The sequence below is a fragment of the Trypanosoma conorhini genome, assembly GCF_003719485.1.
Source record: "Trypanosoma conorhini strain 025E chromosome Unknown Tco_14.4_contig_00228, whole genome shotgun sequence".
Classification (NCBI taxonomy): Eukaryota; Euglenozoa; class Kinetoplastea; order Trypanosomatida; family Trypanosomatidae; genus Trypanosoma; species Trypanosoma conorhini.
The window spans coordinates 1-26,335 of NW_021704318.1; the positions used below are offsets into that span (position 1 = coordinate 1).

Genomic DNA, 26,335 nt, shown 5'->3' on the forward strand with positions numbered 1-26,335 from the left:
ACATCACCTTCATTCAACCTGCTGCATAATCCGTCTCGGTACCTTCCGTTCCTTCTGGCGGACGACTGGCACGACGTTGGGTTTGCTGCCGGTAATTATAGGCGTCCAGCAGCAACTTGCAAGTAGTCGCAAGAAGAACAACTCGCACTACCAGCTTGAAAGGGCATACCATGGTAAAAGCCGTCTCAGCGGTGCACTCGACCTTTACGCTGCCGACACGCACGCACTCGCTCTTTCAAAAGACCCCAAGGAGAAATGAGAAGAAAAACAATAGGCAGAAGAAATTTAATTTGCCCCGTTCCCTGCGGAGACCTCCACGTTGCAAACCACGAGAAAAAACCTGCATGAGCGTCAGATTTCGTCAACGAATGCAAACACATCCTCGTTGAGCCACACAGAGAAGTTGTGCATGTGTGCGTGTGCGTGTGCGTGTGCGTGTGCGTGTGTGTGTGTGTGTGTGTGTGTGTGTCGGTGACAACAAAAAAAAAAAGAGTACTAATAATAATCACCACCGCAAGAGTATTATCATTAGCAATCATAGAGGAGCGACAGAGATGCAGCCACACAACCGCCCACGCAGAGGCACAAAAACAAGAATCAAAACGAGCATAAAACAAAAACACATATCACCCAATTAACCTCTAAGACGAAAAGGCAGCTCATGTTTTTTCACTTGTCGGGTCTCCCTTAAAGAAGGCCATTCTATTCTCTAACCTCAGTCATCTAGAAACGAATCAAAAGGGCAGCCTTATCACAAAGGTTCCCATGCCAGCATGCTTTGACGTATGCGCCAACGATCCTCTTTTCGGCTCTGCTGTGCAAGGAACTTATCCCTTTTCCACATATCCCGCATTTGTTGCCCGCGACGAACAGGATCTGACCGGTGTCGCAGCGTGGAACCGTCTGGTCCCAAGACGGCACATAACGGCGCGCCCAAGCCGCCACGGTACTTGTAACGAATATCCCCTGTGAAGCTGTAAATTGTGTTTGCACTTCGCTGGCTTAGTAAGACTCGACTAGGGCGCAGCGGCATTTGTGGTGTGGCCGGAGGGTGGTGTGGGCGAGCCCCGTAAAACATGGCCAGGTTTCTGGCGCCCTCCTCATGGGAACCAAACTCAGTATAATCATCCTCATATTCTTCTTCGTCCTCATCGTAGAGCTCTTCTGCGTCCCGAGGTTCGTATGGCCCCTCATCGCCGTATGTATTCGAGTAGAGGGTCTTTAGTCCCTTTTCATACCGCCTCATATGGCGACCTAACCTTGCCTGTGGGTTCACATGCACGGAATCCAAGGGATGCGGGGCACCATCCCCAATGCCCCTTGCCGTGCCACCGCCTGTCGGAATCATAATCGACGCTCTCGCTGAAACGGTATTGTTGCATCCCAAAGTCAAAGATTCCTTGGGGTCCACACCACGCCTACCCCGACGATCCCTCCTCATTGACTGCGTATGGCCCTCCACCACGACGCTTCCCCCACTGAGGCACGACGGTGGGTAACACTTTCCTCGACTGGGCTGGGCCGCCGCAACCCGCCCACGTCTCGGGTGCCTCCCGGTCCCTGTTGAGTTCATTGGCGTTGTGCGACCCTCACGGACAGAGTGGGAGGACAAACCAGGCCATTGTTTCTGTGAGGTGGAGGTCCGCCGCGGATTTCCCTCGTCGCTATCCACCTCAATGAGCTCATTTGCATGAGGAGCCATGGTCACGTCGTTGGCTGCACGTGGTGGGGACGTGGACGATGGACGGAATCCTTCGTTTCTCCCAACGGGAGAGAAGGATTGCCGCTGCAGCTGCAGCTGTTGCTGCTGCTCGGACTCACTGCGACGGGCATCCCGCACCTGCTGCAATGTGAGTGCAATGTCGTCTGCGGAGGGATTGTGATAGCCCAGCGAGAGCAGCACCCGCCGCACCTCGTCCACTTCAACAGCCTCTACGCTATTAGCCATTCTGCAAAGACAGACCTCGCGAGAGACGCCGTTCGTCCTATTCGCGTCCGCGGTGACGCGTGGGTTCTCTTCCCGACGTCAAGCCTGGGGCCAGACCTCCTTCGTATCGCCGAGGGACGGGCACAGCGGGAGGAAGTGAGAAAGGGGGATGTGCGGCCTGTAGAAATTTGTTTTCTACCAGGCACACCGATGAAGCTGGCTCTCTTTCTCCCGCTCTCTGCGCCGCACTTTCGGCTTCACTCGCCACGGTGGGCCACGGAAAGCCAAAGAGGAGCTTGTATGCTAGTGAAGTGGAGAAAGGAGGAAGAAGCAGGAGAGCCACTGAGAAGGGAGGTAGTGCAGCCAAAAAGCACACGCCCAGACGCACAAACAGGCGTACGGAGAAACAACAGAAAAGTGAGATAAACTAAAACGCATGAAGGTAGAGAGTCGCATGGGCGCCCAAAAAAAAACGGCGGAAATGCGGTGTTCCGGGAGTAGAGGAGGAAGGCAGCAGCAGAATCACTCTTCAACTAATTAGCCCCATAGTAATAAGCATAAATATATATGTGTTCGTGACGCCCACACACACACACGACATCAAGAAGAAAAAAAGCTCATGGATATACACACATATATATATATACCCAGCTTACACACGTTAGCGCTCGATTTTTTTTCCCCCACCTACTTTCGTGTTTTTGTTTTTCGTTGAGTGTTACCTCATGATTGTGCTGCCCGTTAACGTGTTTTCGTTTACTACTTTTCCACTTCCCCCATCCACCCGTTGCTTCTTTGGTCCTTGATCTCCAAGCAATGGAGGTGGCTCCGACTAAGTCAGGCATCTTTCAGGCGGCAGTGGTGGGCAAGGGAAAACACAGATCTACGCAGGAAGGTTGCGTACTTCTGTGCGTGTGTGTCTTGTCATATTCTGATGCTCTCTTCATAATGTCACGGTGAAACGCCATCAATATTCTTCTTCTTTCGTTCATTAACGAGTCTTAGCATTCACTTAATGTTATTATTAGCTTTCTTACCTTCTCTTGTGCTGGCCCCTGTTGCTGCTTATTTTCTCTCCTCTCTTCAGCAATGACAACTGTGACTCCTACAGAACCCGCCTACTCCAGACTCCATTTTTTTCTTCTTCTTTTTTCGTCTTCCCCCCTCCCTCCCCTGCTCATTCCGTAAGTTTCTGTCTGTCTCTTCGCTGTGCGTGCATCGCTGTGTCGTGTGGATGTGTCCGAGTGCAACAGGAGGAAAAAAGGGTGGTGGTGGTGGTGGTGGCGTCGTCGGCACAAGGGAGTCTGCTCCCGTGATGACTCCTTCGCTTTTCCTTCTCACGTTCTTTCCGTTTCCCCTTGATGGTTTGCGAGAAGAAGCGACTGTCGCTTGGTCACCTGTGTTTGCTTACCGCGACCCCACTTGCCTCTCTCGCGCTCTCGCCTTCTGCTCACTCACACTGTACCGCAACGTGCTCATAGAACGTGATTGCTTCACATCTCTCACGGCACCGTGTGCCTGCCGGTACTTGGCGTGCATTTTTTTTCTGGTGTGTGTGTGCGTGTGCCTCCTGTGCCATCTCCTCCGCCCCCTCACTTCTTCTTTATCCAGCGCCTTCGTTGCTGCCCGCCCGCGTCAAAAGAAACGTGAACATGCACTTCGCATGAAGCCTTCGCCGCATGCAAATAAGAGAGAGCAGTCGAGTGGGAAGCCGCCCATCACGCCCTCCCCCTTCTATCGTTCCTTGTACTTCTTTTTTTTTGTTTTTCTTTTAGTTGTTGTTGTTGTTTCATTTTGTTTATTCTTACTTTTTTTTTGCGCGCTTATATGGATCTCACCTTTTTTTTTATTCTTCTTCCCTATTACTTGTTCTTTGCATTCTTTTTTTTTGTCTTTGCGCACTGCACCAACCCGCAATTTGCGGCCCCCACCGGGCCGCATTTGCGCGGAGGCAGACGGGCCAGAAGGTACTCACCTCCTCCTTCCTGCTCCGCCCATCTCCGCCCTTCGCCTGCCTTTTCCCTTCACTGCGGCGGCGGGTGGTGGTGGTGGTGGTGGTTGGGTGGATTTTAACTCCCTCTTCGTTTTTTTTTTTGGTTCCTCGTGTTAGTTAATGTGGCAGGCAAAACTGCATGCGCGAAGAACTTCCGCTCTTTTTCTTTTATTATTATTATTACTTCTTCTTTTCTTTTTTTTCTTTCGGGTCGTCCTTCTTTTCGTGTTTGTTTGTTTACGTTGCGGCTGCGCTGGACGGCCAAAAGGCACCATTCGGTCCCCACCCCCGCAGCGCCGCCGCGGCGGTGTCGCCCTTCTCCGCGCCGCCTGCCCTCCGCGAATGCGAATGCCGCCCCCCGCCGTGTCCGCCCGGGAGGTGCCGTTGGGTTGCCCCTCCGCCGCCTGTGCGCGGGCTACTCGCCAAGGTACGCGGCGAAGTCCACCGGCAGCTCGTCGATCTGTGTGTGGTAGTGCGACTCAATCTCGCGCAGCACTTCAACGTCCTTTTGCGTCACAAAGTTAATCGCCACACCCTTGCGGCCGTAGCGGCCACCACGGCCAATGCGGTGCAGGTAGTTCTCCTTGTTGGTGGGCAGATCAAAGTTGATGACGATATTCACGTGGTGCACATCAATACCGCGGGCCACGAGGTCCGTCGTCACTAACACGCGGGAGCTCCCGTTGCGGAAGGTGCTCATGACCTTTTCGCGGTCCTGCTTCGGCATCTCGGAGTGCATGCAGCTGACGGTGTGATTGCTCTGGTTGAGCTGCTGCGCGAGCCAATCCACCTTGCGGCGGGTGTTGGCGAAGATCACGCTCTGCGCAATGCTCACCGTCTCGTAGAGGTCCATGAGGGTGTCGAGCTTGTGCTCCTCCTCCACCGCAATGAAGTACTGTTTGATGCCCTCCAGGGTCAGGCTCTCGCGCTTCACAAGAATACGCGTCGGCTCGCGCATGAACTTCTTCGTCAACTCCAGCACATCATCCGGCATTGTGGCGGAAAAGAGCGCCACCTGAACCTCCTTTGGCAGGTAACGGAAGACTTCATAGATTTGCTCAGCAAACCCCTGGGAAAGCATCTCATCGGCCTCGTCAAGGACAAAGACGCGGAGGTACTCCGTGCGCATCGCACCACGCTTGGTCACGTCCACTACACGGCCGGGTGTTCCAACGGCCACAATGCTGCCGGCCTGGAGCTTGCGGTAGTCGTCCTGCACTCGTGTTCCACCAACAAACGTCGCACAAAACGACTGGTTCCCCTCCGCGAGGAACTCGCCAATGCGGGTGATAACCTCCGCTGTCTGCAAAGCCAGTTCTCTGGTGGGGGAAAGCACAAGCCCCTGAAGAACTTTGTGGCGGAAGTCAAGGCGCTGCAGAAGACCAATGGAGAACGCGCCCGTCTTCCCAGTTCCGGACTGCGCCTGCGCGATGATGTCGCCACCACGCGTGAACGGGACGATGGCACGCTGCTGGATGCTGCTGGGCTTCTCAAAGCCGTGGGAGTAAATGCCACGGAGGAGGTTCTGGTGCAGCGGCATGTCGTCAAAGGACGGAATCGGACGAATTCCGGGCTGGTCATCCAAGAAGGAGTCCTGGTCCTGTGGCTCGACCTTTCCTTGCTGGGCCATCGTATTCCCTTCCTGGAAGGAGAAAAAAAAAAAACTGGCTGGTTCGCTGAAAAAAAACTGTCGTGACGACGAAAAGGAGGAGAGAAAAGGAAAGAAGAGAAAAAAAAAAAAGATGCGGCAAGCGGGGGTATCGTCTGCATGCGTTGGGAGGGGGGGGGGGGCGGTAGGACAGAAAGGGTTTGCAAAGAGGAAAAAACAAACAAACAAACAAAGAGACATCGCCCGTTCCATTTCCGCGCTCGTCTCACCGCGCCCCAGAAACACGAAGACGAGAAGACTTTTGGCGCATCGCCTCATCCGTCTCCTCCTCGTCAAACGGCTCCCCGCGCGGCAGCACCCAACACCCGAAGCAAGAGCAGCAGGAGCGGACCGGGGTGGGCGAGAGGAGGGCCAAAGCAGAGCACTCACACGTTTTCCCCTCCTCCGTGTCCGTGGGGCACAAATACACCCGGCGGGAGGGAATCGTCACTGCCAAGGCGGAATTTGGGCCGTCATCGCGCCGCAGGTCCCACAGGCGAACAAACGGCCCAACGACGGAATAGTCCTCAACGGTAGTGGCTTGCGGCGACTCGCCTCTTGGGCCTCCCACTTGGCAGTGGGCTTCAAACCGGTTCCCGTGTCCAATGCGCTGCACGTTGGCAATATGAGAAAAGGGTTTGAAATGGTTGTAAGGGCCAATGGACATGGGCACAGCAGGGGGTGCGGCTGTGGCCGCGTCCTCGCCGCCCCGCTCGCCATTGATGATGCAGGCGTGCTCCTCCACAATACAGTAGACACCGAAGTCAATCGGTCCACGCTGGGCAACGATCACTGCAAACGGATGGACAACGCAACCGATAGAGAAATGTACAGGGTGCGGCCCCTCCACCACCGCCAGTGGACTAATGCAGTTGTCCGAAAGTCCTTCCTTCGCCACGGTGGTCATGGCCGCCTGTATGTTTTTCTTGAGGGGGATATGAAAGGGGTGGGGGGAGGGGGAAGCACGGCGGTGGCGCCAGTGAAGACACGCCGCCTCCGCCTCCTATGCATCGTTGAGGCAAGCAAGAAGACGACACACACGCACACAAAGAAAAAAAAAAGGGGGCAAAAAAAAACGACACGATACAGAAATGAAGCTAGCAGTAAAAAGAAATACAAGCCCGCGAAGAGCCAAAGCCCGCGGAATAGGCAGCCGGGCAGCACAGGTGGCGGCGGACACGCAACTTCAATGTATATTGAATGCGCGTGGGTGCGTTTCGCTGGTTAGAAACAGCAGCCACTTTGCAAAAATAAAATAAAAGGAAAAGAAAGTAAGCAAAAAAATCTCTTATTTTGTACCCCACAACACATACAGACTGAGAGAGAGAAAAAGGGAGGGGAGAGGGAGAGAGAGGAGAGGGGAGAAAGGAAAGGAGGGAAGAGAAATATGAGGATGTGCCTGGTAAAACAGGAGGAGAAAAATAGTGCTTCCGTGCGCGCTGAGTGTCCCCCCACTGAAGCGTGGACTTCTCCCAAACACAAACACACATAAAAAAAAACACAGTAATTTCAATAGACTGATGGGGTGGATTGCCAGGGTTCCTCGTTTATAGCTCACAGAGTGGCAGTCTGTGCCCCCCGCCGCCGTCGCCGAAATTCCCTCCGCGTAAAGGATGCCGCGGCAGCACTAGCAGCAGAGATGTAACTTGGGACGATAGGAGCACATATTTATGTTTATATTTACATTCCCACCCATTCAATGGTGTTCGCCTTCACAGGGCGGTCTCCCTTGTCTGCATGCATGTCAAGCCAAACTGTTACTCGCCCCCTCTCCAGCGCCGCAGCCGGAGGCCGCACCTTCGGCAGCAGCCACCCACTGGGCCCGCAGCAAGGCGTGGGCGCCTTGCCGCTCCTCCGGGTTCCATTGCAGGCACCTCCTTAAGAAGTCTTCAAACGCCGCCCCCTCCTCCTTCCCCAGCCGCCGCTGAATTTGTTCCCGCAGCCTCTGCCAGGCTGGAGTCGCCCTGCGGCAGCAAGAATGGGCCGCCGAAACGCGTCGCCGAGTGCTGCTCCCGCCTAACGAGACATCTGCGGACTTGACCTCGTGTGCAGCTTCAGAGAACTCCTCGGAGGCATCGCCGCCAAGGCACGTACACAAAAACAAGGAATTCGTCTCACCGCTATCATTAGAATACATCTGCATTTGCTCAGATTTCCCAAGAAAGAGAAATCGACCGTGAGAGTCAAAAAACTCTCGCACATATTCGCCCAGAGGAGTAGCAAGAATATAGCGCGGCGCCGGGGCACCAAGAAGAAGTATGATGCTGCGCAAGTGGTACACGTCAATATTCTTTTCACGTTCATCGAAGTAAACAGCGCGACTCCAAAAAGCATGAGGGGTACGCCCTTTGTCGCGCTCCGCAGAAACGGCGCCTGCCCCATTGACACCAAGAACTTCCGCGGCAATGGAAGGGTTCTGCTCTCGCTCGCATGGCGTTGCCGCCTGCTCCTCCTTCTCGCGCTCCGAGGCCTCCATAAAATCCCGAACAGGGTCAAAAAGAGGGCGGTCAAAGAGAAGCTCAAAAGCAATGCAGCCCACAGACCAAATATCCAGGGTCGCATTATAGTCCTTCCCCAATATAATCTCTGGGGAGCGGTACTCCCGCGACTGAAGCAACACACCACGTTTATAGTCGTGCCTCGACAGGAGATCCCGCTCCAAGTCGTCCACAAGGCTCGTTGTGCACATGGACGGGGAGAACACGTGTAGGGAAGATGCCAGCTGACGCGACACATCGAGGCTCGACATCCGGCCTCTGGCCCCTGGCGACTGAAGCCCTGACACGCTGAGGGCGGAAACACTGTCACCCACGGGTCGAGTGCTGGTTTGGGCCTGCAGCCCCGCCTCATCCACCGTATTTTCCCTGAATTTCCTGCAGCTGGCCGGCCCATCCTTTTCGACGGCGTCATGGCCGTGCCTCAAGCTGGGAGGCAGCATCATGGCGTGGTCAAAGTCAGCCAGCTGCACCGCGTAAAGGGGCTTTCCCCTCGCCCAAGACGGACTTGCTCCCTTAAAGAGTTGACGAGAAGTGTTGCAGGCACTTTGATAACGCCCCGTGCGAGGGGTCTCAACGATATCATTCCAACTCGGCCGCGGTGAGACCACGGGGCTCTCGCCTGCTCCAGTTCGGGAGGAACGCGTCGTGGACGCGCGTCCGTGCGACGCCCGCAGTTTTGACCCCGTCGACGCAGAGTCGCCAAAATGTTCTGCAAGGAAAGTTTTTAGGCCGTTTGTCGTGCCCGCTTCGCAGTCCGGGAAGAGAATATTTGCCGGCTTAACGTCCGTGTGAAGAATATGCATCGTCGCCAGCAGTGCGAGGCACTCCAAAACTGAGCGAATAATACCACTGGCAGCACTCACCGGCACCCCCCCGGGCCCCCTCTCACCCACGAACTCTTCCAGAGAAACCCCCATCGCATCCATAACGATGCAGTGGTGCACGCCAGACGCGCCTTGGTGGGTGAAGCGGTCCCGCATAGAAGGCAGATGGCCTGCCGTGGATGGCAGGGTCACCTCCTCAGAGTTGCTTTGAGAGTCGCCTTCGGAATGGCGGCTGCAGCCAGAGAAGTTGGCAGGCGAACCATCCCCAGTCGGTGCTGCCGGCAATGTGTGCACGGTGGACATCTCATGTGAGTCCACACCGGAGAAAGGGAGGGAAACCTGCCGCTGCAGCCACACAGCCTTTTTAAATTCTCTGATGTACGCCAACACCAACGCCTCCCGTTCGGCAAGCTCCTCATACATCGAACCGCAGCGGAACACCTTGATGGCAACCAAGAGCGGTTGGTCCAGGGAAGAAAAATGCATGCACAGCTGATGCTCGTCAATTTCGCGGATGAGCTGACGGCGGGAAACAGTAAACTGATGTAGGTCCACCGCAAGCCACACACGACTGCTGCGACCACAACCCAACTGACGAACCAAGGCAAATCGGTTTTGGAAAACGTCGCCCGGAACGCAGGCGAGGTAGCCGTTTTTCCCAAAGCAGTTTTTGTCTCCGAAAGCCTCTTCTTCTACATCTTCCTGCGTCTCGGATAAATCCTCGCCGCTGTTGTAAGGAACATCCCGTGAAGCAGAATAATCAAGATGAAAAGGACCGCCGGAGTGGCTGGGGCGTGCGGTTTCCTCCGCCTCAGGTAGAGCAGCATCTCCCTCCTCGTCGTTGTCCTCGGCGTCTGGAGAGTCGTCACTATCGCACCCCACCCGTCGCCGGCGACGTCCCCTGTGCCCGTTGCTGGCAACGACGAAAGCGGCCTGTGTCTCCCACTGACGCACAAGGGCAGAAAAGCCGCTGATGCGGGGAACGGCGACCGGCCCGCCATCGTCGTGGTCGCGATTGGAGTTGATCGGCGTGATCTCGTCTTTGCCTGAAAGTGGAGAAATTGGCGTTGGCGGCGTGCCGGGATTAACTGGGCGCCCGGTTGGGCGCCTACGCACACTGTCAGGGGTGGCAACCTCGGCGCCGCCGCACACGCCGCTTGCAAGTAACTGCGACGCCCTCCTTCCCCCGCCGCCGTAAACATACATCATGTTCTGCTCCCGTGTCCATCGAAGCTGTTCCATGACCGGCTCCAGCGCGCACGCGACACCCAAGTTGCCGACCGTGCTATCGTGCGTCGTGCGCCACACCTCAAGCCAATTCATGTTCGGCGGTGGCAGGCCTTGAGCGTGCGCCGGCATCACCGCGAGTCCTCCCCCGCCCTCACCACACAGAGAGCTACCAACGCCCCGTCCCCCAACGGAAGCCCCTCTGCCTCAGTGGCGCACACCAATCGGCAAAACGAAGAAGAGAAATAGAAATAGAAAAAGAAAAAGAAAAAGCGAAGGATTTAGTTCAGCCAGTAATCGCTCGGCCCATCCGTGTTGCTTCACATGCAGTTCAACTGGAAGGAGCGCGGTTTCAGGAAACATCAAAAAAAAACACGGTGTCAGAGGCAGGGAGAAAAGAATGCACGCACATCTTATATATGTACTTGAAGTGAACTAAAGAGGCAAGTTGCAGCCACCAATAACGTCGCTCCCCAATCATTCATGCGTCTTCTCCAGGACGCCTTCGGCACACCTTTTCTTCGCCTCTTGGAGTCCCAAGAGCGGCATGCCCCACTGCGTGCGCAAAGCGTCTGCGGGGTTTTCTATGCGGGGTGGGGTCCCATGGGCATAGATGAGATACTTGACAGGTCGCTCCCTGGTGAGCCTGTCCACAGTGCAGCGCAGCAACTCCAAGCTTCCATGGCGCTTAACCTGCAGCCACTTTAGTTGTGGAACCACGTCAACGCGTTTGTAATCTCCTCCCTTCATAAACTTGAACCACACACGGCACATCCACGTGTTCACGGGGTCCAAGTCACCGTACTCGCCATGGAAAAGGTCCGTGCAGGCAAGAGCTCCACTGGCAGAATCATAAATAACGTACTCGTTCGTCTCATCATCGCCGGCAACTCGCACAAGATCGATATTGGGTGTAATATGGTGCTGAGACACGTCGCCAAGCGGACGGACGCGAGGCGAGCGTCGTACTTCGTCGTCAGCGTCCTGCCAGTTAGAAGCAGGGGAATGTTGAAGGAACAGCCTGCAGACGTTGTCCCTGTCTGCAGCGGCGGCAGTGGCGGCGGCGGCGTCGCTGACCTCCTCCGCGTTGGCGCACTCACCCGCTTCCACCTCGGGGAAGGAGAGGCCTGTGACACCGTTGCCCATATCCATGCAGCCGCCCACACGTCGCTCCTCCGCCTGTTGCGGCCGGTGCGGCGCGCCACGAGGGTGTGCGGCTCCGCTGCAGAGAATCTCGGCGTCCGGAAACGCCTCTGCCCACACGTTCACACTGCCCCACGCCTGTCGTGTAGGAACAACAATGGTTTTTACCACACGCTCCTCCTCGTTGAGTTTTCGCACAGTCGCGCCAAACGTTTTGGGATCGGTTGCGATAGGATTGTAAAGCACAGTGTGGGCCCCGTCCCGCTCAACTAGTCGGCGTGTCTTTTCTAACGCCGCCTGCTCCTCCTCGGCGGAGTGGCTTTGGCGCGTGAGAGAGCGCAGCGGCGAATTCTGGGCGAAGTGGGAGAAACCGCCGTGGCCGCTGCTGCTGTGGCGTTGGTTGGCCGCCGTCTTGCGCCAGCGGTGACGCAGCGCGCGCTCCTCCCACGCCGCAGCGTCTTCTCCAAGGCGTTGCTGCCGCTCCGCCCTCTCAGCCGCCTCTTCCGCGTCGCTTGTGAAGGTCGGCATTCTCCCCTTCGCCGCGACCGTGTAGTCCGTCAGAAACACCATCGTGTTGTCCAGCTTACTGCTGTCGTCCCGCATGAAGTGCAGTCCCTTGATGATCTTCATCACGCTCTGGCACTCCTCGGTGAGGTGCAGCTGCGGGGAAGGCTGGGAGGGGTCACTCTGCTTCTCAATGAAGTAGGGGTGGCTGTACACGTCGGCGGCCAACTTGCCGCGAAAGAGCACCGCCAGCGCGGCGAGCCCCTGTGGAAATGGCAAAAACCCGCGGACGACAAACACGTTAGGGCTATGCACGTCCGTGATGAGGGTGCAGTTCCTGCGCAGCTGGTCCTGCATCATGTACGCGGCCTTTGACATCATCCTTCCCCCCGCCCCTTTCCCCCCGCGCGGCGGCCAAAGAGCTCGCCACGCCACCAGAAGCCAAAATACGACCGGGGCGGGGTGGTACTACACAACCCCGGCAAGCACGCACGCAACGACGACGGCGGCGGTTGCTGGCCGCTGTACGCTACCTCAGAACGACGCACAGCTAAAGGGACAAGACAGGGAAAGGGGGGGAACGCAAGGTGCATCCAGAACGTTTATTCCACCTTCGCGCATTTATTGCATGCCCCATTTTAAGCAAAATGGCAGTAACAACAACAACAACAAAAGAGCACGGCATTGCAACCCTCCGCATCAGTTTTCCCACCCACGAGCAACAACACCACCCACCACCAAATAAAAGAATATATCCGTGCACATCTATGGTCTTTCTTCGTACCTGGGTTTGCCGTTGCTGCCTTGGAAGCCTGCAGGTGTCGACACGCATGCGGGAAGCCTACGCTCACGGCGAGGCCACAACCTCATACAGTGCCACCAGAAACACCCACATAGAGTACACCTCACTGGTGTACCCCTTGACGTACACGCCGATCGCAAAACTCACTGCATTGGTGCCCACCTCATGCACCGCGGTCTCGAACACCTGCTGCAGGATACATTGATAGGCTGCGTCATTGGGTTGATAGGCGGCATTCACGGGGCTTCCCATAATACAGAGACTGGGCCTTGTTACGTCCGCCCTGGCGTCGCCACCGGCGGCACGACTCCGGTCCTCCCCTTCTCGTTGGCGACGTCGCAAGGGGTCCTTCAACAGGTCTTCCCTAAAGTACTCATTGAGCATCTCTCTGGCTCGCACCGTCACGGCCTCGTGCCGCACACTGGCATGCTGGCAGAGCTCATCCTCGGCATCCTTCAGAAAGGCCTGGAGGATTGGGGCAACGCCGTGGTGAAAGGCCAGGTGTCGGTTGTTGCGCCACCCAACCAGCGCCCGACGGACGGCTTTGCGCAACTGCTGCTCAATCTCCCGCTCCTTCTGAGGGTCGGGCATAGAAAAGGGCAACGTCTCCCGCTGCAGGGCGGCAATAAAAGGCAAACAGGCCTCCACATTCTCGTCCTCGTGAGCAAAGCAGGGCAGCCAAAAATGTCGGTCGTTTAGGTTCCACTCCATCCGGTGTGGGGCTCCACTCAGCTGCACATTCGCCCACAGCTGATTGTGCGACACCACCATGTGGACGTCGCGAAAGAAGGTGAGGTGCGGGTTGTGTACTGGGCTCACCCAGCCTGTGCGGGGGTCAATGAGGCGAAGCTCACCAGCAAAGGAGTGCAGAACCAACACTACGCGATGATGGATGACGCCTCTCCCTGTCACCACGAACGTCACCTCCTCTGGCGCAAGAAACCGCAAGAAGTGCGCCAGCAAAAGGGAAAGCTCCTCGTAGTCACCTGCACGTACGCGAAGAAGCTCCGCGTTTGTGCTCCACACATCCTTGTCGCCCCACGTCAGCGGGTCCGTCTGAAACGGCAACAACGACACGAAGCGAATAGCCTCCTCTACTGTTGTTACAGTCAGTGGCGGCGGACCCCCATTCGCAAGAAGGTAACGGCACACCAGCGTGAAATCCCCCGTGGTGCAAAAGACAAATGGCTCAATCTCCCGCATGTGGGCGACGGGATTCACCGAGGAGAGTCGCTTTATCGCTACCAACGCATCACGTCTCCACTTCATCGCAATCTCGTGTAAATACTGCAATTGCGCCGAAACATTCAGCTGTGTCAGAAGCCGTGAAATTGTCGCGTGGTCAAGTTCCCCGTGCGTGGCGCGGCCAAGTGGCGGCCAAAGCGCAACGTACAACTGAATCGAAGGGGGCGAGTACGTAGATGAGCCACGACGCAACTTTGCAGGGTTCGTGGCAGCGCTGGCGTCGCGTTGGTCTGGGGCGTACCCCAGCGCCCAGCGCGGGGTGGAGAGGGGAAACTGCCCCTCCATGCGGGCTTGGTCGGCCTCGTAGAGGGTAAAAAACGGCAGACGCAGCGTCCCCAGCAGGCGGCGCTCCGTTCGGTAGTGCGTCTCGTGGGAAACGACTCCCGTGAGCAGCGAGGTTGGGGCCATCGGGATCTCAACCTTGTCGTACACGGAGATCACAATGTCGTCCTCAATCAGGGAGAGGGTTTCGTCGTCAAAGTCGGGCGGGGAAAAGGGAATGTTGAGGGTTTCGAACCACGCCGGCGAGGTGCCGACCTCGCTGCGTGAGACGACGGTCTCACAGACAAAAGTGATTTCAACAAAAGGCTCCAGCGGTGTGCCATCCGCGCGTTGCGGCAGCGCTGCCGCCTTCATGATGTGCACAACAATGCGAGTGTCTTGCTTCACCACAAGGGTCTCGCGGCTTATTTTGTCTATTTTCGGCCGCTCCTCACGCCGCGGGTTTAGTTGACTTTCCGGGGTCAGGCGGATGCCCCTCACCGGGCGCAGCTTTGGCAAAGTGACGTGCCGCTCCAGAATTTCATGATCCTCGAGCTCGCGGGAGGAGCGGCGGCGGGACTTGAGGCGGCGCAGGCGCTCCTGCCACAGCTGGAGTTTGCGCTTGCGCGAAAGTGGGCTGAGGAGGAGTGCGCTGGGGAATAAATCCAGCTCCGAATCGCCAATCGAAGGATAATCTGAGGGCAGCTTAAACTTCGCCTCACGTCTTTCGCGTACGGCGGCGCGTTCTATGCGCTGCTGCAGCTCGCAGCACTCCGAGTCCTCCAGCGGGATAGGCTGCGAGAAAAGACGGTCCTCCGCCACATCTTGCGGGGCGGCATGGGCGGCGCGAAACAACCAGCGTCGGTGAAGCAGCTCCAGTCGCCTGCTTCCGTCAGCGCCTTGCAGCGGGAGCGGTGGTCGCGCGCGGACGGCGCGACGCTGCCCTTTACGTCGCGTCGGTTCTGCGGCGCCATCGCTGGATCCCAACGGATCGGCCGCCGCCCCTTCAGGCGACGCCGCCGCGGCCCTTCGCAGTTCCACGTAGTGGGCCCTAAGGGTGGCCAGCAAGGGTCCGTACTGCGGATCCAGCGGATCCGCCTCGCCGCGCAAGAACAGGCCCTCAATTTCCTCCACAGTCATCCCCTGCATCGTCGTCCACGTTGTTGAGAGTGAAAGAACGCCTGGCAAGACGCCCCTTCCGTGCTTGCCGTAGGTCGTGCCACGGTAGGAAAAAGAAATAGGGGCCTGCAACGGAAGCAGCAGATGCGCCCGTGTGAGCGCAGGTGGAACATTGACGGTGGCAACCACACAATCGCTCTCCGACCCGCCCACTGAGACAATGTGCAGGAGTATCTCTTGTGGTTCCTGCATCGTGCGTAGCTCAAAGGTCTCATTATAAAAGAGAACCTTTAAAGGATTCAGCGCACGTGGGGCCGTGCACCCCACAAACTGTGGGGGCACCGCCATGTTGGTGCGAGCAAACACGAGCACCTGAAAAGAAGCCACGTCGCCCTGTTGCAATGTAGGCGCCGGCGACGATAGTTGCTGACCTCCGTCAAGGGGAGCTTGGGGCGATGCAGTCACCCCCTCAATGACAGGCGTGTACTCTAGCAAATCCTCATCTTGAGTGGGAAGCGTGCTCCTCCCCTCTCCGTGGCGTCGCAAGTACATGCGAAACGGCGCAGTTGGCGGCGGCGGCGTCGGCGGCCCTGGGCGGTCGCTCAGCAGGGACACAGCTCCCGCAGAGAGGCCCAAGAACCCGCGCGGCAATCCAAACCCCTCGCCACCGTCAACTTGCGATGGCGGCTCGAAGGGGAACGTGGCAGTCGCCTCGTCCAGGCCTGCCCCGACACTGGACTGCGGAAGTCGGGCAAAACACTCGTCGGGGTTTTCACCGCGCAGCCGTGCAAGTTGCCGCCAGGCAGACAGCATCGCCTTAAGATACACGCGCTCAAGCTCACAGGTGAGATTAAAAAGTCGCAGCAGTGAGTCTTTCAGGTGTTTCTGCTCCTCCGTAGGGTGAGGCTGCCGCCCCAGGTTCTCTATCTGGTCCTTGTAGAACCGACGGCTCTTAAGCTGCGGCAAAAGGTTCAACTCCACCATGCGATACTGCTCGTAGCTGTCCAAAATCGTAGAGACAAGTCTGTCCTCCTGCGTAAAGGTCACCCACGGCTTGGTACCGCCGTGCCGCTGCTGCCGCTGGGGCCGGTGAACGGCAACGGAGGCCACTGCAGGGGTGCTTGCAACGCCCGCAGCGTGAAAAATTCCGTCCTGCAAAGCTGGTGTCGCAGCCTCCCTGAAGTCTTCACCGGTATGCTGCCACGCAACCGTTGCGGTGGGGCGAAAGCGGATGTAATCAAGATGAATAAAAAACGAGTGATACTTCCTGGCGTCTCTGCCTGCCTCCCTTGACTGGCAGTCGTCGCTCGAGCGAGGGATAAATAAGGCATTGGCGTCGTACAGGGGACGAACATCCCCATTCGTGATGTAATCCGCATGAATGCATGGCGTCTGCGCCCGAAATCCGTCGCTTATAAGTTGGGCCCGGTTTCTGCGCAGATGCGTCGGCGATGCAAAGAGGTCCATAACGATGGACTTCCTCACGACGGACGCGTGCAGGCGTTGCACCGCCGGACACAACAAAACCCGCTGTGTCCCGTCGTACCCGCCACGGTCTAGAATACCCAACAGCTCCATCGCCGCCGCCGCCCCCTCCGCATCGTCAGACATCATCGCAAGTAACTTATCCTGCCGAGCCACGAGAGACTGCGAGAGCTGGTGAGTCGCGCGCATCCCGCTACCGACGTACAGCCATGGCGGCACAAGCTGCGTCAACGTTTCACAGGCAGCAGGCTCCTCAGCCGCCTTCGTGATGGCAGTCGCCCCTCCACCCTCCAGAAGCGGCGGCGACAGCAGCGCCATTTCCCTCTCCTCCCCCTCCTCTCTATCGTTGCCTTCAATCCGCTCAAGCACTCTCGCGGAGGATCGGCAAAGCCCACCGTCCTTGCCTTCCGCCACGGCCTGTTCGAGGGCCTGCGCAGCTTCCACATCGGCGGCTAGCTGACGCACCGCCACAGCCGCCACACTGTCACTCGGCTTGGCCCGCACCCAGGTGGCGTTCAGAAACAGCTTCAACTCCGCCAACCGGCGCAGCCACCAGGGCGGCCGCGCCCTTGCGGAGGCGTCGAGCGTTTGCAGATGCGTCCGTCCATCCGCCGCGTCTTGCATCGCCTTGACCCTCATGAAGAGTGCATCCGGGTCGTCGAGGTTGTAGCCCTCCGCGTTTGCGCCGGGCGTCTCCGCCGATGCCGCAGCGGCGGCGTCAAAGGCCAGCAGCGACACCCGCGCCTCACCCCCGCCGTCGCGCGTCCCCCGCTTCTTGAATGCGGACCGCAACACCCCCGTCTCGTGGGTGTTTGGCGTGCCCACCGCACCGAAGAGGTCCGTCCCCTCAAACAGACGCTGCCCCGTGACGGAGAGGGAGGAGGCACGTGCGGAGTGGGCGGCAACGGCCGCCCCGGCATTCTCTCGGCTGGCGCGCAGCGGCGCGCCAAAAAGCCTGGAGGAGGACCGTGAGCCCAACGGCGTGCCACCACTGAGCCTCTCATTTGGCATGACAACCCTTTCCCTGCCCTATGTCCTCTTTTTAATTATTCCCCGTGTCTCCTCTCTCCCTCTCTCTTTCTGTTGCTCCCTCTCTTTGCTCGTGGATAAAAGTCGCTTCCCCTGCGAGGGTCACAGTGCACCACCACGACCCTTCCCACGCCTCCCCCCGCTCCCTGCTGTGTCTATGTGCTCAGATGCGGTATTCCCGCTCAAGGAGACTGCAGAGAGGCAAAAAGACACAGGGATTTAATGTGCATGTTCGCAGCGGCGGATGCAGCCGCCTCGTCGTAGCTTCATTGAGAAGTCAAGGCAACAACTCGGCAGAAGAAAAACGAGAGGCATAATAACACCAACCACACTCGCAAACAGCAAAAAAAAGAACGGAAAAACTTAGAATGTGGAGCTGTCCATTGTTGGCGGATAATCCCTCCGGTGTGACGAGGACTCCCCGCATATAATAGGAAGTCTGGTTACTCGCCTGCGCCAGGCAGACACATGGACAAAACCCTGCCCCTCCTATTCAGCCTCTTTTAAAGCTCACGAAGTGAACAGATCCTCCGCCGTGGGTTCACTTCGACTCACAGGTTCCTGCTCAGCTACCGCGGTGGATGCCGTCGACGACACTGCGGCCGCAACGATTTCTCCACCGTCATCGCATGTCGCGGTCCCGTGAGGCCGCTGAGTCCTTGTCCGCAGCTCGGCAAGCGCCGCCTTGTGCCGCGCAAGGCGGTCCAAAAAGTCCGCGTCCACCTTGTCGCTGTAATAATGGCGCAGGCACCGCAGCAGGGCATCAATGTGCGGCGTCTGCAGCTCCTCCACCCGGTCCCACAACGCGGTCAAGACAGGTGGTAGAAAGCGCCGGTGCGGGGCGAGCGCGGACAAGGGCGCGCCTGCAGCGTCGCTCTTCTCCCTCGCTTCGCTGGAGGAGGTGCACGTGGTGGCTTCCGCCTCCTTGTCGCGGCCGTCGTCGCCCTCGCCCCTCATGACGTCCGCCCCATCATTCTCTGCGGCCTCCCGCGGCGGCGGCGGAAAGTGGAAGCAAAGCGCCATGGTCAAATCCACCAACTCGGCCACAGGCAACACCGCACAGGAGCGTCGCGTTAGACGCGCCGCAGACGCCGTGGCCACAGCCTCGTCCCGCACCTCGCACTGGCAGAGTGCGATCAGGAGCTCCGCAAACGGGTAGCGTGGCACCCGCGAGACTGACAGGCGCACCTTTGGAGTCCACTCGGCGCGCTGGGTCCGTAGCGCGTTTGCATCCCTGGCGGTTGCCTCATCCTCATACATCTGCAGGAACAGCTCCCGGCAACCGTCGTACGTGGAGTGGAGAATGGTGCGATTCACGGGACTGCACAGCCACAAGGTGCGGCCACAGTCGGCAGCCTCCTCAGTGGCGTTTGCCGCTGCAAAGCAAGACAATAAGGCCGGCATGAGGTGGAGGACGTCAGTCGGGTAAAGATCCATGACGACGGGGCGAGTGCGCAGCAGCACCCAGGGCATAAACGTGGCAGCGACCTTCTCCTGCCCCGCATGAATGAGAGTTGTGAGGAGAACAGCAAGCGCGCTTGGCGTGCAGCCAGCAAGAAGATTATCTGCCCATGCCGCCGCCGCTGATGGCGGTGGTGGTGGCTCCCGCGTCGGAGCAGCGTCTTTGGCCTTTGCAGGGACAGCAAGGCCTTGATAAATAGTCCAGAGGCGATGCAGCAGGACGGCGAATACAGGACGATCCCTTCCATCTAGGGCCGCAAACCCATTAAGTGCCAAAACAACGTCCTCCGCCTCCAGAGATGAGGCCGCCTCCTCCATGAGACGCGTCCGAAGCTGCTCCCATACATCGCGGAACACGCTTCCATTGCCGTGCGGCCGCCGCGTGAACTCGTCCGCCATCGCGTGAAAGACAGGAAGGAGTAGTCGCCATGGCGCCTGGCGCACATCTGCAAGAAGAACACGGCAGAGACGGGAGTAGAGGTGCGGGAAGAAGACATCGGAGCGCTGCAAGGCGGCGACCAGCGGGAGCACCGTGTCCAGGGGGACAGTGTCTTGTAGTAAAAGCCTGCCGGTCTGCCTCACAACCGCCTGCTTCGCCAAGGCGCAGTCACGGCTGTAGTCGTCATGAGACAAAACGTTCAGCAACGTCGCCGCCTGCCCAACGTCCAGCTGGCGGGCGACGTCAACGGCTGTGAAGCGTGAAAACCAACGCTGCACCGAAAGCGGATCCACCGTCTCTGGTAGCTGCGACGTCAGCGCGGCGATGCCCCGCACTAGCCAAGGCACCTCCAGCGCCGAGGCAATGGCGGTGAAGTGCATGATGACGCCTTCCTGCGAGCGACGGGGCAGCCGCGCCAGGGGGGACACGCAGATCCCAGCCACGAAGCTCCGCAGGCCCAGGGTTTTGCCGTGGCGTCGAAAGACGGCAAGCGCCCGAGCCGCGGACGGCGCGGGCGGCGGCGGCGGCGACATCAGCGCGGCGGCCAGCAGCGAGAGTCCCCCCAGCTGCGCGTCTGCCAGGGCCGCCTCGTCGGTGAGGAGGCGGTGCGCCAAGCGAGAGTGCAGCGGGTGGTACGGGACATGCGAGCCGCGGCGCAGCAGCGCCTTCGTCACGCGAGCGACATCCGCCGTGGAGAGTTCATCGAAGCAGCTCTCCAGCGCCGTTGCCGCCAAAAGGTACACCTCCGCCCAGCGGGCGGAGTTCACCGCGGCCAGGGCACAAATAAACCTCGCCGCGCTCCCCTCCGCGGCGGCGGCCGACACCACCAGAGCCGCAGCCGGCGCCACACTGGCGCCGTCCCGACTCACCTGCTGGTGCAACGCCGACGCCCGCGCCAGAATCGCCTCGATCAGCGGAAAATAGTCCTCCTCCGCGCCAACAGTCGCACGGCCGCCACCACCGCCCACAACACTCAGGAGCTCAGAGCATTTGTCCAACGTCATAGAAAACAGGTGCGGCAGCCATAACGCTGTGAGTTGAGTAACGGCACTGCCGGACACGGCGTAGCGGGAGTAGCACCGCGTCAACTCAAAGAGGACCTTCTCGTCGGTGGCACGGGACTGCAGAGTCGCCACCACTTGGGGTAAAAGAATGGTGTGCATGAGACGGTGCAGTTGAAAGTGATTCGTCACCTGCAATCGCCCAAGCAAGCGGGCAAAAGCGAGGGCGGTTTCACCCTGAAACGGCACCTCCTCCGAGGTCACGGCGGTTGCCACAAAGCGGGCAGACAAAAGGTGATTTGTGGCCACGCGCTGCGGACCAGTCAGTGGAGCCGCGGAGGTGTTGTAGCGCCGGAGCAGCCGCGTCCCGATTGGGCCAATGATGTCGTCGGAAAGGGCATCGCATTGCTCCATGCACACCAACACCTGCACGAGCACGGACGGTGGCAACAAATCATTTAACTCGCGGGTGCGTAGCGCAAGCGCTCGTCTGACACGCTTGAACTCGCGCAGGAGCGACGGTGAAGCTCCAAGCGAAGCGGGGGGTTTGGGCTCACGGCCGCGGATCTGCCGCGCCTTGGAGGCACGCTGTGCCTGCACATAAAACCCCGGCAGACGGCTCCAGAGTACAACGACGAGGGCCGCCGGAAACATGCGCTCCGCACGCATGCCTGTGGCCCTCATCACCTCATCGACGACGCTAAGCGCCTCTGTGAGGGTCTCGCACGCCTCTGCCACCAACGGCAGGGACGGCGCGGTTGTGTCGGGGGCCTGCAGCAGCACCGGTATGGCGACCGCCCGCAGGCGGCGGGCCACGTCTGGCCACTTTTGAAGTGCCCTTTCAAGTTGCGCGTTAGTCGCCGCGGCGCCAACGAGGGGCGGCGGTGCCGAGTCGAGGGCCCAATGCATCGCCTCCAGCGCAGAGGTCAGCGCCTGCTCGTTGAAGCCCGGCGCCTCCGGGCCTCCGGGCCCCGCGTCACGTGTCACGCCGTTGCTGGTGGCGGACGCATCCCCACCGCCCGCGCCCGCGCCCTCGCCCCCTCGGCGGCTCCCGCGCAGTTGGTGCCGTTCCCCGCCGTCGCGCGCCACAAAAGTCGCCCCCGTCGATGACGCGTGGCGCCGCTGCTGCGGGAGGCGCACGGCGGCAGCAGCGGCGGGGTCGCGGGCCCTGCGCCCCACCCCGCACCCCCGCAGCCGCGCCAGCAGCCAACGCATCGTCGCCCTTCACCCGCCTTCCCGCCGGCCTGCTGCGCAACAGCAAACGGCGCAGCGGCAGCCGCAAACCAAAACGGGAACAATCAATGTACTTTTGTCGTTTGGTGGTGGCAATGGTGTTTTTGGTGAAGGCCAAAGAATCAACACGAGAAAAGGGGGAAAGAAGTTTGGGGGGGAAGCCCGCAAGTAGTCATCACCGCCAATTTGTTTCCTCCCACCACGTCCTCCTCACAAGGGCACGCAGAAGCACTGGCAAAGTCTGTGTGTGTGTGTGTGTGTGTGTGTGTGTGTGGCATCTGTGAGTCAGTTTGGGGGAAAAACACAACAAATAAAAACAACAAACGCATAAGTCCATGCGTTGCTTGCTTGCTCCTCACAGGGAGAAGAAAAGCATGGCACATCCATCAATTCGATCCTGCCGCACACACCCCACAACCACAACGTGCCCCAGCATCTACTGCATCTGCGCCTCACGACTACGCCTGTCGTCATGCAGTCGCACTCCTCGACATGAGTGCTTCAGCAGAGACGTGCACCTCGGCGGAGCTGTACCGCAGGGTAAACGTCACTCCCCCTCCGCCGCACCAGCGCGCAAAGGCAGCTGCGTGACCACTTGCCGCGAAGATGTCTTCAATGGTGTCGCCAACAATGCGGGTCCGTAACGGATTGTTTTGCTTGTAGAGAAGGTACACCTCGGCACCATCGTCAAAGCGCACCCACAATGTTCCGTCGGAGCAAAAGCTCTCCGGGGGCTCGCGTGCGCCACGCGCGACGGCGGGGAGGCCAACCTGCTCCTCCACAGCCGCCAGCACGTCTTTTGGGTGCATGTGGGGGGTGAGCAGCAGGACAGGGCGCGGGGCGCAAACGGGGCAAGCAGGATTGGGAGAGAGCTCCGTCACGTACGACGTCAGCCCGCCGGCGTCGGCGGCGCCGTTGAAGTACGAAAAGCAGTGCATCGATGGGGCAACGCCTGTCAACAGCTTTATGAGCTCGAGGGACGCCTGACCGGCCACCAGGGCATTGGTGAAGCCGACCGCTGGCACAACGTTCTTCACGACCCCGAGTGCGAAGGAGCAGTCAATGTCGGGCCCCGTGATGCCAAAGGCCTCCTTGCGCTTCTGCGCCTCTGCGCAGACCCACGCAATGTGCGCCGGGTTGTCGCTATCGAGCGTCTCCCCCGGACGCAGCACGTCCCAGAGCCGGAACTGCACATAAAGCACGCAATGCTCCGGGGAACGCGGAACATTCTCCAACGTGCAGAACGGCACCGTCTCCCGCGGCGGGTAAATGTCGAGGTCGCACTCAACGCAGGCCGTCGCTCCCGTGTCTAAACGAATGACGCGGCAGGAGGCCTCGTACCCCTCCGTGCCGGTGTCAATGAACGGGATCGAGCTGGTGATGCGTTTCTGCTTGCCTCCCTTCGCCCCCTCCGCCGCGGCGTCCACAATCTCCCAGACGGCAATCTCTGCAAGCTTCTGATTCATCCACCGCCGCGCCGCCACGGAGTCTAGCGCCAAAATAACGGCATGAAACTGCCGATAGAAGTCGTCGTGCTGGTCCTCGAGGCGTCCAAACACCGCATTTACCCTCACACCCGGGCAACGCCGCCGCACAAACGCAGCAGCCACCTCCGCCTTGCTGCGCCCAATGTCCGCCTCCGAAAAGAGAAACTGGCGGTTCAGGTTGGAGAGCTCGATGGTGTCCATGTCCACGACGGTGATGTCCGTGAACCCGCTCAGCGCCAAAGTGTGCAGGACCTCGCAGCCAATGCCGCCGGCCCCCGCCAAAAGGAGGCGCACCTCATCCCAGCTGGTGTTCTCCGCGCTGTACCCCGCCACGGCGAAGGCAGGGGGCGGAGAACGCCGCACAAGGTGCTGCAGCCCGCGCTCCGTGGTCGTGAAGGGCGTACGCGTGCCGACACCAGACATGACTGCCGCCACCTGCCGCCCGCCCAAACACTCCCGTGCTTTTTGTTCGCTTTGTTTATTCTTCTTCCTCCTCCTCCTTTTTTCACTAGTTTTTTTTTCTTTTGGCTTCCTATTCCGCCCCCCGCGGCTGCCTTTTGGGTCGGCAGACTTCACCCACTACCCGCCTAAAGGAAGCGGGGAGGCAGCGCATGCGCACGGCAGAGAGAACGGCGCGCGGGGGGGCTCGCCGCTTCGCCGCACCAGCAGCAGGTGCAACGCGGCACAACCTCAACTGCGTGCGCGTGGCCCCAGTGGAAAACGCCCCCCAGCGAGAGGCGCTACATCATAAAAGTGGAGGGGAGGGCAGTGTCACGCAAAACAACACAAAACGGTGGGTGCACACGCAGAGGATCGTACAATGGCGAAGGAAGCACGCACGAGGTGGGAGCCATTGACAACTCCCCCCCTCACCGCCGCCGCTCTCCGTCCCGAGCAGGCCCGTGTGTGCACCCCTCTCCCTACACACGCAGACACTTAGGCACATACCGCGGAGAACCTCGCAGACTCTCAGTTCTTTCTGAACTCCTCGCACTATTCAACTGAGAATAGAAAACCACAAAAAAAAAGCAAAAAAAAAACAACGAACGTCGAATAAAATGGCGGCAGGAAACATCTGGAGCAAAAGAAATTTTTCCGCATCCCCCTTCGGCCTCCGCTCCGGTCACTCTACTCCCACCGCTTTCTAGCTTATCACTCCCTCCCGTTCGGAGAGGCTTGGCAGACAAGCACATCTGCACCCTCTTTCACTGGACACACGCACGGAGCTTATGGTCACTTCGAGTGTGAAGTTGCTTTGCCTAACCAGGCGGTACCTATGCCCTTCCCCCGTGGGGGGCGGCGGCAACCCGGGACCCTTGTCGTGCTTTCTCTACCATGCCGCGAACACGCTGCGGCCGCCGCGAGGCACCATGGCTATCCCTCAACAGCTGATGGCTGATGCCAGCGACAAAGTGCAGGTAGGCCTCTTGCGCAAGCACCCCAGACGAGTAGTTCCCGTAAAAGGACTCGGTCAGCTGCTTGTAGTGGAGCGTTGGGCCAGGAGCAGCGGGCGCGTCGCCGACATCCTGCCATCCCAGAGTTGGGGAGGTAACGCTACAACTGACCGCGGCATCCGAAACGGCGCCGTCGCGGTGGGCATCCGACGCCCCGTGCTCCGGCCGCCACGCAACAGGCTCCCCACCCTCCCGTGGACAGCCCCGACTGTCTCGCAGCAGCGATACCCTCTTCTTTGGGCCCTCGATTGGGCCGAACGGCACGAGCGCCAGAGCGCCGCCGCTGCTCTCAACATCGGCACCGCTTCCGCTAACTGGCGTCGCTGGAGATGGCGACGGCGACGCCGCACCGGCTTCCAGCGCCATGAGGCCCTGCTCACGTATTTGCACGGGCAGAGCTTGTGAGCCAACCCCCTGGAACCTCGGCGCCGCCCCAGGAAGGCCACGAGGCGCGGCCTCCATCGCAGCCTGCGAGGCGGCATGACTAAGATAATACGGCCGCGGCCGCCTCTCGGGGGGCGCAGCGCCCGCAAGGACAGACGACGCCGTCCGTCGACGCAGGCGATCCGCCTTCCCCAGCAGGTGCGCGGTGTTCACCACGGCCTGTCCAATCTCCGCATGATACGCCACGCGTCCGCCCCGCGTGCAGCTCAGTGGGTCGTAGGTCGTGGCAACACCCCCGCCACTGAGGGCGGTGGCGTCCCGCAGCGCCGGAGAGCGCCGCTGCGGGGCCCACAACTTCGAGGACGCGTGCGACGCCGCCACTCCGCCATTCACATCTCTACTTCCCCTCCACCTCGCAGTGCCCGGCGCCGGGGCCCCGCCCGCCGGCCTGGTCGGGTCCGAGTGGCGAATGAGAAAATGGCGCATCCACGTCCCCGCGCTGCCGCGCGGCCGCTTATTCTCCTCCTCGCACTCATAAAATGGAACGGACGCGGAGGAACCGCGACTCCCGTGGTTCATCGCGGCAGGACACACACACGCACCGCGACGAAGAGGCGCCGTGACGCCGGCGCCGAAACGACGGGGCGGCTAACGCCTCGAGCCCGGCCCACGAGAAAAACGGACCTTCACGACTACTGCCCGACGCCCCCTCCGCAAACAGAAGTCAGAAGGAAAGCCGGGGCAGCGTGCGACTACCCACCGCCGGCTAAGGCACAGCCCCCCCTCTTCCTACAGAGCGAGCGAGAGAGCGAGGGAGGGAGGGAGGGAGGGAGAAGCAAGGTGGGGAGGAGTCACAGCGGTTTGCCGCGGGGCGCTCTCAGCACTCCGCACGCACGCACAGTACAAACAAGACGACTTCAAGGGCCCGGCGGCCAGGAAAGCAGCGCCCCCCGCACGCAATCACCAGGCGGGAGTCTGTAAAGTCCCCCGCAACCGCAACCGCCCGCTCCCTCTTCTCCGCGTGGAGAGGGCCGGTGGTGGCAGTAGTCGCAGTTGTGGTGGTGGCGAAGAGAGAAGCAGAGCGAAAAGACGGCAGCCGCCGCCCCTACACCAACGGGATGTTTAGAAAAAAAAAACGGAAAAGAAAGGAAAAAAACAAGTAATACCCTTA

At 59.5% G+C, this 26,335-nt stretch overlaps 9 protein-coding genes across 9 annotated transcripts, besides 16 other annotated features; all 9 read right to left on the reverse strand.

Moving 5' to 3' along the window:
* Positions 1-411: 411 nt before the first annotated feature.
* Positions 412-469: a microsatellite.
* Positions 470-584: 115 nt separating this feature from the next.
* Positions 585-622: a sequence feature (A-rich).
* A 129-nt stretch (positions 623-751) lies between these two features.
* Positions 752-1,948, reverse strand: Tco025E_04458 (uncharacterized protein; the record flags this gene model as incomplete). The annotated part of the gene is made up of 1 exon (XM_029371368.1): positions 752-1,948. The coding sequence occupies one exon, from the start codon at positions 1,946-1,948 to the stop codon at positions 752-754; it is 1,197 nt and encodes a 398-aa protein (XP_029228486.1).
* A 1,243-nt stretch (positions 1,949-3,191) lies between these two features.
* Positions 3,192-3,211: a microsatellite.
* A 466-nt stretch (positions 3,212-3,677) lies between these two features.
* Positions 3,678-3,744: a microsatellite.
* A 221-nt stretch (positions 3,745-3,965) lies between these two features.
* Positions 3,966-3,993: a microsatellite.
* An 85-nt stretch (positions 3,994-4,078) lies between these two features.
* Positions 4,079-4,127: a microsatellite.
* A 208-nt stretch (positions 4,128-4,335) lies between these two features.
* Positions 4,336-5,550, reverse strand: Tco025E_04459 (putative eukaryotic initiation factor 4a; the record flags this gene model as incomplete). The annotated part of the gene is made up of 1 exon (XM_029371369.1): positions 4,336-5,550. One exon carries the CDS (start codon positions 5,548-5,550, stop codon positions 4,336-4,338), a length of 1,215 nt encoding a protein of 404 aa, XP_029228487.1.
* Positions 5,551-5,632: 82 nt separating this feature from the next.
* Positions 5,633-5,663: a microsatellite.
* Positions 5,664-5,740: 77 nt separating this feature from the next.
* Positions 5,741-5,768: a microsatellite.
* Positions 5,769-5,794: 26 nt separating this feature from the next.
* Tco025E_04460 (uncharacterized protein) lies at positions 5,795-6,475 on the reverse strand (the record flags this gene model as incomplete). The annotated part of the gene is made up of 1 exon (XM_029371370.1): positions 5,795-6,475. One exon carries the CDS (start codon positions 6,473-6,475, stop codon positions 5,795-5,797), a length of 681 nt encoding a protein of 226 aa, XP_029228488.1.
* A 340-nt stretch (positions 6,476-6,815) lies between these two features.
* Positions 6,816-6,853: a sequence feature (A-rich).
* Positions 6,854-6,886: 33 nt separating this feature from the next.
* Positions 6,887-6,953: a sequence feature (GA-rich).
* Positions 6,954-7,312: 359 nt separating this feature from the next.
* Positions 7,313-10,249, reverse strand: Tco025E_04461 (putative protein kinase; the record flags this gene model as incomplete). Its single annotated transcript, XM_029371371.1, has 1 exon — positions 7,313-10,249. The coding sequence occupies one exon, from the start codon at positions 10,247-10,249 to the stop codon at positions 7,313-7,315; it is 2,937 nt and encodes a 978-aa protein (XP_029228489.1).
* A 97-nt stretch (positions 10,250-10,346) lies between these two features.
* Positions 10,347-10,390: a microsatellite.
* A 204-nt stretch (positions 10,391-10,594) lies between these two features.
* On the reverse strand, positions 10,595-12,145 carry Tco025E_04462 (uncharacterized protein; the record flags this gene model as incomplete). The annotated part of the gene is made up of 1 exon (XM_029371372.1): positions 10,595-12,145. One exon carries the CDS (start codon positions 12,143-12,145, stop codon positions 10,595-10,597), a length of 1,551 nt encoding a protein of 516 aa, XP_029228490.1.
* A 274-nt stretch (positions 12,146-12,419) lies between these two features.
* Positions 12,420-12,436: a microsatellite.
* A 175-nt stretch (positions 12,437-12,611) lies between these two features.
* Tco025E_04463 (uncharacterized protein) lies at positions 12,612-17,687 on the reverse strand (the record flags this gene model as incomplete). Its single annotated transcript, XM_029371373.1, has 1 exon — positions 12,612-17,687. One exon carries the CDS (start codon positions 17,685-17,687, stop codon positions 12,612-12,614), a length of 5,076 nt encoding a protein of 1,691 aa, XP_029228491.1.
* A 47-nt stretch (positions 17,688-17,734) lies between these two features.
* Positions 17,735-17,772: a microsatellite.
* A 443-nt stretch (positions 17,773-18,215) lies between these two features.
* Tco025E_04464 (uncharacterized protein) lies at positions 18,216-21,821 on the reverse strand (the record flags this gene model as incomplete). Its single annotated transcript, XM_029371374.1, has 1 exon — positions 18,216-21,821. One exon carries the CDS (start codon positions 21,819-21,821, stop codon positions 18,216-18,218), a length of 3,606 nt encoding a protein of 1,201 aa, XP_029228492.1.
* Positions 21,822-22,081: 260 nt separating this feature from the next.
* Positions 22,082-22,113: a microsatellite.
* Positions 22,114-22,309: 196 nt separating this feature from the next.
* On the reverse strand, positions 22,310-23,749 carry Tco025E_04465 (putative ubiquitin activating enzyme; the record flags this gene model as incomplete). Its single annotated transcript, XM_029371375.1, has 1 exon — positions 22,310-23,749. One exon carries the CDS (start codon positions 23,747-23,749, stop codon positions 22,310-22,312), a length of 1,440 nt encoding a protein of 479 aa, XP_029228493.1.
* A 588-nt stretch (positions 23,750-24,337) lies between these two features.
* Positions 24,338-24,369: a sequence feature (A-rich).
* Positions 24,370-24,600: 231 nt separating this feature from the next.
* On the reverse strand, positions 24,601-25,743 carry Tco025E_04466 (uncharacterized protein; the record flags this gene model as incomplete). Its single annotated transcript, XM_029371376.1, has 1 exon — positions 24,601-25,743. One exon carries the CDS (start codon positions 25,741-25,743, stop codon positions 24,601-24,603), a length of 1,143 nt encoding a protein of 380 aa, XP_029228494.1.
* A 215-nt stretch (positions 25,744-25,958) lies between these two features.
* Positions 25,959-26,013: a sequence feature (GA-rich).
* Positions 26,014-26,335: the final 322 nt, after the last annotated feature.